Consider the following 13,493-nt stretch of genomic DNA (forward strand, 5'->3'; position numbering starts at 1 on the left):
CAAAAAAAAAAAAAAAAGAACAACTCCCATTCTTAGGTATTCTGTTATTGGAAAACAAAACAAGGATAGTATGATAAATAGAAAACTAATTATTGGTTAAACTGTGAAAATGGCCATCAGAAGTAATTTGTAGTTTCATTCTGGGAAACAATAAACTTCAACTTTAGTATTTTCTTTTTAATTTGGTGGCTGAAAATATTTAAATAGTTATACAGTTTTTCTAAAAGACAATACGGGGCTGGGAGCAGTGACTCACGCCTGTAATCCCAGCACTTTAGGACGCTGAGGTGGGTGGATCACTTGAGATCACGAGTTTGAATCCAGCCTGGCCAACATGGTAAAACCCTATCTCTACTAAAAATACAAAAATTAGCCGGGCATGGTGGCAGGCGCCTGTAATTCCAGCTACTCAGGAGGCTGAGGCAGGAGAATCATTTGAACCCAGGAGGTGGCGACTGTAGTGAGCCAAGATCACTCCACTGCACTCCAGCCTGGGTGACAGAGTGAGACTCTGCCTCCAAAAAAAAAAGGACAATATAATGGTGATCAATGAGACACATGTGCTTTACAAAAAATTGGGTTGTAACTGCCACCTGAGTAAGGAGTACAAATTCCACTAAAGCATATAAACCTTACTGCCAGAGGTTATTTAATATTGAATTAAAACCCAAGGAGCTAGCAAAACTACTCTGTAGAAGTCAAAACCACTCTGTGTTAGAAGTCAGAACAGTTACCTTGGGGAGGGTTAATGATTGGGAGGTAGCACAAGAGAATCTTCTGGGGTGCTGGAGATGTTCTGTATCTTGAACTGGGTGATTAAACAGGCATACACATATAAATTTATCACATTGTACAATTAAGATTTGCAGGCTGGGCACAGTGGCTCACGCCTGTAATCCCAGCACTTTGGGAGGCCGAGGTGAGCGGATCACCTGAGGTCTGGTGTTTGAGACCAGCCTGGCCAACATGGTGAAACCCCATCTCTACTAAAAATACAAAAAATTAGCCGGGCGTGGTGGCAGGCGCCTGTAATCCCAGCTACTTGGGAGGCTGAGGCAGGAGAATCACTTGTACCCGGCAGGTAGAGGTTGCGGTGAGCCGAGATCGTGCCATTGCACCCCAGCCTGGACAACAAGAGCAAAACTCCGTCTCAAAAAAAAACAAAAAGAAATATAAACTTTGTGTAAATTATATTTTAATAAAAAAATGAAAAAACAAAGTAAAACACAAGGGCCTGGAAAGCCTAGTCTAACTGTGTTGAGGTATGTTTTCTAACTCAGGACAGGGTCCATGATGATGAATGTTCCATGTGCACTTGGAAAGAATGTATATTCAGCTGCTGTTGGGCAGAGTGTTCTACAAATGTGAATTAGACCCAGCTGGCTGATGGTGTTGCTCAGTTCTTCTGCATCCTGTTGGTTTTCTGTCTACTACTTCTATTACTGAGAGAGGAACATTGAAGTCTCCACATGTAATTGCAGATTTGTCCATTTCTGCTTCACGTATTGTGTGAAGCTCTGTTGTTAAGGGACATAATACAGGTAGGATGGCTGTGCCTTCTTTGTGAACTAACCTGTTATTATGTAATGTCTTTTTTATCCCTGGTTATTTCTTTGCACAGAAGAAAACCTTGATATTAATACAGCCACTTCAACTTTGTTTCTTTCTTTTTTGAAACCGAGTTTCACTCTTATTGCCCAGGCTGGAGTGCAATGCCACGATCTTGGCTCACTGCAACCTCTGCCTCCCGGGTTCAAGCAATTCTCCGCCTCAGCCTCCTGAGTAGCTGAGATTACAGGAGTCTGCCACCATGCCTGGCTAATTTTTGTATTTTGAGTAGAGGTGGCGTTTCACCATGTTGGCCAGGCTGGTCTCGAACTCTTGATGTCACATGATCCACCCGCCTCAGCTTCCCAAAGTGCTGGTATTACAGGCATGAGCTACTGTGCCAGGCTGCCACTCCAACTTTCCATTGATTAGTGTTAACATGAGGTATCTTCTTCCATCTTTTTACTGTCAGCCTACCTATATCATTATATCTGAATTGAATTTCTTACAGACAACATACAGTTGGTTCATCATTTTATACCCATCCTGACAATTTCTGTATTTTAATAGGCGTATTTAGATCATTTGCATTTAACGTAACTATTGGTATATTTGGATTTAGGTTATCATTTTATTTGTTTTGTCTGTTCTTTCTGTTTTACCTTCCTGTTTCCCCTTTCCTGCTCTCCTGTGAGTTGTTTCAACGTTTTTTGAAATTTCATTTTGATATATCTACCTCATCGTAGAGTAGCTGCTCTAGGGATTATGATACATATATACGTAATTTTTCAAAATCTACTTAGAATCAACATTGTACCTCTTCAAGAAGAATGTACAAATGTATAGGGTACCTTACTCTCCCTTATTTATGTTGTACTTGGCTTAGATATTACTGTATCTACAGCTGTTAAAACTTGATCAGTTATAATTTTTGTTTTTAACTGTCAAATATATTTTAAAGAACTCAATAGGGGAAAAATCATCTATTGTATTTATTCCCCAGGTATTTACTATTCTTCATTCTTGATGTACAAAGTTCCCTTCTGTCTAAAGAACTTCATTTAGCAATGACTTTAGAGCAGGTCGGCTGGCAACGAACCCTCTTAAGTTTTCCTTCATCTGATAATACTTTCATTTCACCTTCTTTCTTGATAGGTATTTTCACTGAGTAAAGAATCCTGGGTTGACAATTCTCTCAGAACTTTATTTTATTTTTCAGACGGAGTCTCACTCTGTCGCCCAGGCTGGAGTGCAGTGGCATGATCTTAGCTCACTGCAGCCTCTGCCTCCCGGATTCAAGCGATTCTCATGCCTCAGCCTTCTGAGTAGCTGGGATTACAGGCATGAGCCACCACACCCAGCTAATTTTTGTATTTTTAGTAGAGATGGGGCTCTCACCACGTTGGCCAGGTTGGTCTCGAACTCCCGACCTCAAGTGATCCACCCGCCTCAGCCTCCCAAAGTTCTGGAATTGCAGGTGTGAGCCACCATGCCCGGCCTCTCAGCACTTTAAAAATGTGCTACTATCGGCTGGGCGCGATGGCTCATAGCTGTAACCCCAGCATCTTGGGAGGCCGAGGGGAGTGGATCACCTGACATCAGGAGTTTGAGACCAGCCTGGAAAACACAGTGAAACCCCATCTCTACTAAAACTAGAAAAATTAGCTGAGCATAGTGGCATATGCCTGTAATCCCAGCTACTACGGAGGGTGAGGCAGGAGAATTGTTTGAACCCAGGAGGCAGAGGTTGCAGTGAGCCGAAATCGTGTCACTGCATTCCAGCCTGGGCAACAAGAGTGAAACTCTTCCAAAAACAAACAAATAAACAAAAAAAAGCCAGGCGCGGTGGCTCACGCCTGTAATCCCAGCACTTTGGGAGGCTGAGGCAGGTGGATCATGAGGTTAGGAGATTGAGACAATCCTGGCGAACACGGTGAAACCCCCTCTCTACTAAAAATACAAAAAAATTAGCCAGGTGTGGTGGCGGGCGCTTGTATTCCCAGCTACTCGGGAGACTGAGGCATGAGAATTGCTTGAACTCGGGAGGTGGAGGTTGCAGTGAGCCGAGATCACACCACTGCACTCCAGCCTGGGCAACAGAGTGAGACTCCGTCTCAAAACAAAACAAAAACAAAAAACAAAAAACATGCGACTGTCTTCCAGCTTCCATGGTTTCTGATACGGTTCGGCTGTGTCCTCACCCCAATTTCATCTTGAACTGTAGTTCCCATAACCCCTACGTCATAGGAGGGACCAGGTAGAGGTAACTGAATAACGGGTACGGTTTCCCCCATCCTGTTCTCATGACAGCGAGCCCTGTGAAGAGGCGCCTTCCACCGTGACTGTACGTTTCCTGAGGCCTCCCCAGCCATGTGCAACTGTGAGTCAATAAAACCTCTTTCCTTTATAAATTATACAGGCTTGAGTATTTCTTCACAGCAGCGTGAGAACGGGCTAATACAGCTTCCGATGAGAAATCCACAGTCATTTAAATCATTGTTCCTCTACAGGTAATATGTCATTTTTCTCTGGTTATTTTTAAGATTTTTATATTTAGCAGTTTGACTATGATGCCTCTGTGCATGGATTTCTTTGATTTATCTTGCTGGGATTCATCGCTGGATTCACAAGTCTTCCTTATAAGTGTTTGAAGCATTTGAGATATTTCAGACATATTAAATTCATAACTACAGTTTGAAAGATTATGTAATGGTTTTAAATGTTTGGGGAATTTGATCAGTCAAATCCGTGAGCTATTACTCAAAGAGAAGAAATAGCAGTAGTTCTAATTTTTATACAAAAAATATTAATACACAGCCGGGTGTGGTGGCTCACGCCTGTAATCGTAGCACTCTGGGAGGCTGAGGCAGATGGATCACCTGACGTCAGGAGTTCGAGACCAGCCTGGCCAACATGGTGAAACACCGTCTCTACTAAAAATACAAAAATTAGCTCGGTGCGATAGTGGGTGCCTGTAATCCCAGCTGCTCTGGAGGCTGAGGCAGGAAGATCACTCGAACCTCGGAGGTGGAAGTTGCAGTGAGCCAAGATCATGCCATTGCCCTCCAGCGTGGGCAACAAGAGTGAAACTCTGTCTCAAAAAACAAAAAACAAAAAAATCCCCAAAATTAATACAGACCCTAGAGACATCTGCCCAAGTTCACATGACGGTGCTGCCACTTACTACCAGCCAACCTCAGGCGAGTCACCTACCCTCTCTCCACCAGCTGCCTGCTTAGTAAATGAGGAAGATAATAACAACATCTGCCTCAGAGAGTTTTTGTGAGGATAAAATGAGTTAATATATGTCTGTCCAAGAAACACAGTGAGAAGGAAAAAATAATTTTTTAAAAAAATTTTAAAAATATTTTTAAAGAATAATGTCTGACACATAAAAAGGGCTGTACGTGTACCAACCATTTTTATTATTTTAAAATGAGCACAGAGGCTTAAGTTAGTTAAGTTTTAAAACTTTAATATATTGAATATTGATTAAAACACAAGTATCTGTAAACATTTCTCTTAGACACAAAAGCTGTATCTTGGTCCATAAAAGCCCCCTAACCACAGACAGAATAGAGTCCCATGTGGTAGAAGCCACAACTCAGTCAACTTTGAGTCTCTCACAAAAGTGATGTACTCAATGAACTACAGATATTGACTAAACGGGTGAATTACATTACAGTTCACCAATAGTTGGTGCCAGCCACAACACGATCAAATAACATCTCCACCAATATCTACAATACACAGAAATGTCTGAGTCCACAGCACTGCAGAAACAGATTGGTCAGGATCCCAGTGCTACAGAAGAGACCTCAGCTAAGAGGTGCATATTCTGGCAATGAGCCAATATTCATATAAATACTTTTCTCATAAGAATTTCACGAGAAGAACTAGAGATTATTCAAAACTTTGAAAAACAGGCATGTGCCTGCTCCTGTAAACACTCAGGAAAAAAAATGTCTGCTTTCAAAGTGTTATAGTAAGTTTTAAATACTAAAATGTTCTCTCTTTTTTTTAAGATGGAGTCTCACTCTGTCACTCAGGCTGGAGTGCAGTGGTGTGATCTTGGCTCACTGCAACCTCCACTTCCCAGGTTCAAGCAATTCTCCTGTCTCAGCCTCCTGAGTAGCTGGGACTACAGGTGCATGCCACCACACCCAGCTAATTTTTGTATTTTTAGTAGAGATGGGGTTTCACCATATTGGTCAAGGCTGGTCTTGAACTCCTGACCTCAAGTGATGTTCTCTTTTAAAGTGATGTTAGGCCAGGTGTGGTGGCTCATGCCTGTAATCCGAGCATTTTGGGAGGCCAAGGCAGGAGGTCTGCTTGAGCCGAGGAGTTCAAGACCAGCCTGGGCAACATAGTGAAACCATGTCTCTACAGACAAAACAAAACAAAAATCAGCTGGCTGTGGCAGTCATCCCTGAGGTCCTAGCTACTCAGGAAGTTGAAGCAAAAGGATCACTTGAGTCCAGGAGTTTGAGGCTACAATGAGCTGTGACTGTCCCACTGCACTCTAGGCCGGACAACAGGGCGAGACTCTGTCTCAAATAAACAAATAAAGCGATGTTAGATTTTTGGAGGCAGGAAAAAGTTAAAAACACCAATGTTTTTAATACCTCACTCAAACAATACTTTAAAAGCATTACGGCCATATTCTGGCAAATCAGAAGTAAATTATCTCATCCTAGAACACAAGCATGTTAAGCGTCAGCTATGGCTCGTGCCTCCTCGGGTGAAAAGCAAAGCAAGGCTCACCTCGAAGTTGTACTTCCTCATCTGGTTGAGGTGCCGGCAGTACAGATAGAGCATACCGATGCTGCTGCCCACTGCGATGTAGTCCCCATTGGTGTCGAGGGCCGTGAGATAGACCACGATAGAGCGGAAACCCTTCTGGATCTTTGTCGGAATGGCATTGAGGAGATAGTACAACGGGCAGAACTCTCTGAATGTAACAGGCTCTGATATCGATGCCATGGCCAAGGTTTCCACAGACGATCTTCACGCAGGAAAAGGAACGTTTATTTGTCATCTAGGGAAACCTGGGGGCTACAGAACAAAGCATTACAATCCTTTCAATGCCTAGTCACATCAAAAAGAAGTATGTTTAATAATGGGAACATGGAACTTTTAGGCAGGTAAATATTATAGCTGGAGTTTAAGTAAATAGAGAAAGTAAACAGGTGTCATGAAAATCACTTTTGAGCATTTGAACTCAAAATGCACTTCAGTATGTTCTGACCTCTATGATTTATGTTGTAGTGAATGCCATGGAGAGGTGGCAAGAATACAAAAAACAAAACAGTTCTTACTCCCGCGTACCTTATGATCTAGACAGGGAGGCAGATGAAACAGTGAAAAGACACAAATCCACAAGTAATGAGGTGATAATTTGTGGGTCTCCATGAGAAGAGAGAGAGATCAGTGGGCACTAGAGTGAATGTAGACATGGCTTCACCGAACACATCCTGAACTATGACGCCCACCAGGTTGGACAGGATATGGAAAAGAGAAACACGAAAGACACTCTAGCAGGAGAACAGTGGGCCAATCTCAGACACAGACATGCTGGCTGTGTTAATGAGATGGTGAAGAACAGGCGCCCTGGCCTGGCTAGATGCCCACAGCCTCCTCAGCGCTCAGAGTCCAGCCACACAGCACCTCACTCAGTTCCACATGGAGACCCACCCACTTAGCACTTTGGCTTCAAAGCTTCCCTCACTAAAGATATGCAACCCTTCCATGCACACCATCTTTCACAAAGTGCTCACTCACTCATTTAATCCTCACCCTACCTTATAAGGCAGGTAGCAACATCCCCAACTTTTAGAAGAAGGGACTGAGGGCCAGAGGGTCATGAGCCTCACTCAAGATCAAACAGCCGAGACTCGACTGTCGGTCTTTTCCCTGCAGTCCTAGGCTCTTGCCAACACCACAGTCACAGCTCTGACAGGCAGGCTGTAACAGCCCAGGCAGATGCTCTGTACCTGATTACACCTGGAGGGATATTTTAGCTCTTCAGGTTCTAAGGAGACTCCCAAGCTTCTCTCATAGAAACTTCTTGCATCATGGATTTATGGTCTCTCTGAACTGTGGGTTTTCTATTTCTACATAGTGGACTGACCAACTTCCAGTTCCTCTTCTGATCAAATTCATCCAGCTCATTCTTACCCCGGGGCCCCTGCATTGGCTGTGTCGTCCACTTGGAATGTTCTGTCTCTACTGAGTTTTTCCTCCTTCTCAACTGTGCCCTCTTTCATGAGCCATACTTGACTGCTCCTCCCTCCACTGAGTTCTCTCTCTGTCACCTCCCCGTTTTACTTTCTCTACACAGTCCCTTTCTTCTTCTTCTTTTTTTTTTTTTTTTGAGACACAGTCTCGCTGTGACCCAGGCTGGAGAGCAGTAGCAAGATAATGGCTCACTGAAGCCTCAAACTCCTGGGCTCAAGGGAACCTCCTGCCTCCACCTCCCACGTAGCTGGGACTACAGGAATATACCACCGCGCCTGGCTAATTCTTTAACTTTTTTGTAGAGATGAGGTCTTGCTATGTTGCCCAGGCTGGTCTCAATCATTGCTCACTACAGCCTCAAGCTCCTGGGCTCAAGGGATCCTCTCGTCTCAGCCTCCCAACGTGCTTGGACTACAGGGTGCCCATAGTCCCGTGCCCGGCCTATCCACACATCTCCTTTCTGTTCTCTGACTGGGTATCTGCCTGCCTGCCACCCCGACACACCCACACTAATCTGTAAGGCCCATAATAGCAGAGCCCATATCTGCCTCACTCGCCCTTCCTTCCCCCACACAGAGAAAAGGGCTAAGCACATCACAGGCATTCAGCAAGTATTTGTTGAATAAATGAAGTAATGATGAAATAGGAAAATTTTGCCCAGGAACAGTGGCTTATGCCTGTAATCCTAGTGCTTTAGGGGGCCAAGGTGGGCGAACTGCTTGAGACCAGGAGTTCACAAGCAGCTTGGACAACATAGCAAGACTCCCACCTCAACAAAAAATATTTTTAAAAATTAGTCAGGCATGGTGCTGCATGCCTTTAGTCCTAACTACTCATGAGGCTGAGGTGGGAAGATCACGTTTTTAAAACAAATATTTCATTTTATAAAAGAGGGTTTCACTATGTTGCCTAGGCTGGTCTCCAACTCCTGGGCTCAAGTGATCCTTCCTCCTTGGCTTCCCCAAGTGCTGGGATTACAGGTCTGAGCCACTGCGCTCAGCCAGGAAGATCACTGGAGCCTGGGAATTTGAGGCTGCAGTGAGCTATGACTGTGTCACTGCACTCTAGCCTGAGTGACAGAGTGAGACACTGTCTCTTAAATGAATAAATAAATAAAAGGAAAATTTGCAAGGAAGGAATGAGTGACAAGAACGGAAGAACAAAGGCTGTGCTTTCTGGGATCATTTCTATAGTTCATTACTAGAGAAGTTTCTCTGAAAGTGTAGAGCAAAAGAAAAAATATTAAATATAAAATTCTAAAACATGGAATGTGAAAGAGCAGCAGAACATCATCTTTTCTTCAATATGACCCCAATTCAATGCTGGAATAATAATTCCCTAAATCTGTATAGCATATCCAGTTTTCCAAGCATTTTCAGGTTCTATTTCCTTTTTTTTTTTTTTTTGAGACGGAGTCTTGCTCTGTCTCCCAGGCTGGAGTGCAGTGGCACGATCTTGATCTTGGCTCACTGCAACATCCGCCTCCTGGGTTCAAGCAATTCTTCTGCCTCAGTCTCCCAAGTAGCTGGGACTACAGGCATGTGCCACCACGCCCGGCTAATTTTTGTATTTTTTAGTAGAGACGGGGGTTTCACATTTGCCAGGCTGGTCTCAAACTCCTGACGCCATGATCTGCCCACTGGAGCTTCCCAAAGTGCTGGGATTACAGGTGTGAGCCACTACGCCCGGCCTTAGATTCCTATATTTCATCTGATAGTCACAATAGCCAATACAGTGAAGTAGGAAGACAGAATATATCCATGTATGAGAACTTTCTTAAAGGTAAATAAATAATAATAATAATTGCATTCCTCTGTGATACTTACGAACCCAATCCAACCTCTTTTGCAGTAATAATAATGGGAATAGCTAATGTTTTTACAGATGCTTCTCAACTTACAATGGGGTTACGTCCCAATAAAACCATCCTAAGCTGAAACTATAAGTAAAAATATATTTAATGCACCTAACCTGCCAAACATCTTAGTTTAGCCTAGCCTAACTTAAATGTGAGATTAGAATACTTACGGTAACCTAGAGCTGGGCAAAATCACCTAACCAAAGCCTATTTTATCACAAAGTATTGAATATCTCATGTAATTTATTTAATAACATATTGAAAGTGAAAAACAGAATGGTTGTATGGTTACCTGACATACGGTTTCTACTGAATGGTATTGTTTTCGTTCAATCTTAAAGTCAAAAAATAGTAAGTTGAAACCTTGTAAGTTGAAAACTGTCTGCACTTAATACAAACTGTTCTTAGCACATGAACCCATTAAATCCTCACCAAAAAGAGAGAGAGAAAAAAAAAAAGACCAAGAAGTAGGCATCATAGTTACTTCCATTTTTTTTTTCCTGCAATCCCCAAACATTAGACATGAATGTTCCTCCACTTCATGGGTGTGGAAATTTCTCATTCTTCTTTCCAAGGCACAGAAATAGTAAAGGCTTTGTTTCCTTAAAGAGTGCAGACATACATACTCATACACACATTGATATGCCATAATTTAACTTTTTATAACAGTTATAAATGCTCACTATCAAAAATTTGCTTTTTTTTTTTTTCTGAGACTCACTCTGTCGCCCAGGCTGGAGTGCAGTGGCATGATCTTGGCTCACTGCAACCTCCGCCTCCCAGGTTCAAGCGATTCTGGTGCCTCAGCCTCCCAAGTAGCTGGGATTACAGGTACCCACCACTATGCCTGGATAATTTTTGTATTTTTAGTAGAGACAGGGTTTCACCATGTTGATCATACTGGTCCTGAACTCCTGACCTCAGGTGATCCGCCCACCTTGGCCTCCCAAAGTGCTGGGATTACAGGCTTGAGCCACCAAGCTCAGCCTTGCTGGGATTACAGGTGTGAACCACCATGCCCAGTCTCAAAAATTTGTTAATACAGAAAAGTACAAAGAAGGCCGGGCACGGTGGCTCACACCTGTGAACCCCAGCACTTTGGGAGGCCGAGGGGGGGCGGATCACCTGAGGTTGAGAGTTCAAGACCAGCCTGACCAACAAGGAGAAACCCCATCTCTACTAAAAATACAAAATCAGCCGGGCGCGGTGGCACATGCCTGTAATCCCAGCTACTCGGGAGGCTGACGCAGGAGAATCGCTTGAACCCAGAAGACTGAGTTTGCGGTGAGCCGAGATCATGCCACTGCACTCCAGCCTGGGCAACAAGAATGAAACTCCGTCTCAAAAAAAAAAGAAAAGGAGAGGAGAAGAGAGGAGAGGAGAGGAGAGAAGGCTGGGTGCAGTGGGTCACACCTGTAATAATGCCAGCACTTTGGGAGGCCAAGACGGGTAGATCACTTGAAGCCAGAAATTTGAGACCAGCCTGGGAAACATAGCAAGATCCTGACTCTACAAAAAATACAAAAATTAGCCAGGTATGGTGGTGCACAGAGTATCGCTTGAGCCCAGGAGATCAAGGCTGCAGTGAGCTCATTACACCACTGTACTTCAGCCTAGGTGACAGAGTGAGACCCTGTCTCAAAATAAAAGGACAAAGAAGTAAAGAAAAGTCACAATCTCATCATACTGAGATATGCCATATACATAGATAGCTACAGATACACATATATATAAACATATATGAACACTCACAGACTTTTTCACTTAATAAATCCTAAGTATCTTCCATGTCATTAAACATTCCCCTAGAATGTGATTTTTAGTGACTATACTACACAGAAAAACTGCAGAGGACACACTGTATGGATAAACCAAAATTTTCTCAACCAAAAGATTTTAATTTCACCATCATAAACAACAGACATATATCCAAGCATATTCTTGGAGTACACTTCAGGAGGTGAAAATGTTGAATTAAAAAAAAATGTATTGCCAAACTGCCTTGAAGAATGTTCATATCAATTTATGCCTCACACACGCTTTTCCAAAGGACTTCTAGAGGCCCATAAGCCATAGCACCCAGATGAGTCAGGACAGCCACGTCTGGGGGCCAGTTGCCCAGGAAGGCCCCAGCGGGCACAAGAGAATCCAAGCTATTTCCCTATCTGGGGGCCTCTGGATGGGCTTAGCACCAGGCTTGCCTGTCATTCACCCACCATTCAGATAGGAGGAGCAGGCTGAGGCCAGTTCCCAGCAAAACTGTCCCCCTGGCAGAAAGAGTGTCTAGGACGGGCTGAGGAAGAGGCATAGAGCCACTGTCTCACCGTCCTGCGCTAGGTTTGGGAAAAACAATGCAGACTCAACAAACATTTCTGCTAAGACTTTCTGCTCCTCCTCCTTATCCAATTTTCATCCAAGTCCATGTTCCACCCCACCCAACCCCCAGGTCTCAGACCTACAGCCACAGAACTGACCCTCTTTCCACCAGGGAAGAACTGTACAATGAGTGGCTAATGCTACTGAAGTGAAAAAGACCTGAGTTCAAATCCTAGTACTCCTAAAATTACCTGAGGAACCCTGGAAAAATTGTTTAACCTCTCTAGATCTCCATTTACCATCTGAAATGGGATTAGTAAAACATACATCCTAGCTATAAACACAGACTAAATGAACAATGTCAAAAACTCTTACCTATCTTGTATCTTCTACCAGCTGCTTGGGCCATGCTGTCCAAGCCAGAAAAGGGGCATCATCCCCGATCCCTCCTCCTCTCGTCTCCATGTCCCCAGTTCTCCATGCGGTACATCTCCCACACACTCCAGTGTGTCACCCCGAACTCGGGCCACCACTGCCTCTCACCTACAGCTCTCTCTGGTGCCCAGCTATCTGCCCGCCTCTCCCTTCCCCCATCCACATGGCAAACAGAGGGATTTTCCTGATGTGCAAAGCTGATGTCATCACTCCCTTGCTTAACACTCTGCAGTGGTCCCCACCCTCCTCCTGCTGAAGCCCAAGTGTCGCTGGCTTACTCTTAGAACCTTGGAGATCTGGCCTCTGCCACGCCAGGACCCCTCATCTGTCCTCCAGCCACACTGAACTGCTTCTAACTACAACAGGCGTGACCTCTCACGTCCTGGCCTTCACACCTTCTACTCCCTATCTCTAGGAGGCACTTTCGTATCTGCTTCAGCTGATGAGATCTCCTAGCAAGAAAGCAGAAGTGCTGAGCTCTTCACCAATAAGTATTGCCTAATGTTATTTCCTCCTTTAAAAATCTCATTACCGGCCGGGCGTGGTGGTTCATGCCTGTAATCCCAGCACTTTGGGAGGCCGAGGTAGGTGGATCATCTGAGGTCAGGAGTTTGAGACCAGCATGACCAACTTGGTGAAACCCTGTCTCTACTAAAACACAAAAATTAGTTGGGCGTGGTGGCAGGTGCCTGTAATCCCAGCTTCTCAGGAGGCTGAGGCAGGAGAAACGCTTGAACCCAGAAGGCAGAGGTTCCAGTGAACCGAGATTGCACCATTGCACTCCAGTCTGGGCAACAAGAACGAAACTCCGTCTCAAAAAAAAAGTTATTCCTCAGCCAGGCACAGTGGCTCACATCTGTAATCCCAGTACTTTGGGAGGCTGAGGTGGGCAGATCACTTGAGCCCAGGGGTTTGTTTGTTTGTTTGTTTGTTTGTTTGTTTGTTTGTTTTTGAGATGGAGTCTCGCTCTGTCGCCCAGGCTGGAGTGTAGTGGTGCGATCTCAGCTCACTGCAAGCTCCGCCTCCAGGGTTCAAGCCATTCTCCTGCCTCAGCCCCCTGAGTAGCTGGGACTACAGGCGCCCGCCACCATGCCCGGCT

At 44.3% G+C, this 13,493-nt stretch overlaps 1 protein-coding gene across 1 annotated transcript in view; it reads right to left on the reverse strand.

The window, feature by feature from the left end:
* TECPR2 (tectonin beta-propeller repeat containing 2) overlaps window positions 1-13,493 on the reverse strand; it is a 140,776-nt gene that overhangs the window by 120,324 nt on the left and 6,959 nt on the right. The window contains exon 2 of the mRNA XM_011951581.1: window positions 6,313-6,603. Coding sequence (XP_011806971.1) covers window positions 6,313-6,531 — 219 coding nt within the window. The 5' untranslated portion in view covers window positions 6,532-6,603. The remainder of the gene's footprint in view (window positions 1-6,312; window positions 6,604-13,493) is intronic.

The sequence above is a fragment of the Colobus angolensis genome, unplaced genomic scaffold, assembly GCF_000951035.1.
Source record: "Colobus angolensis palliatus isolate OR3802 unplaced genomic scaffold, Cang.pa_1.0 Scaffold32, whole genome shotgun sequence".
In the NCBI taxonomy this organism is placed as follows: domain Eukaryota; kingdom Metazoa; phylum Chordata; class Mammalia; order Primates; family Cercopithecidae; genus Colobus; species Colobus angolensis.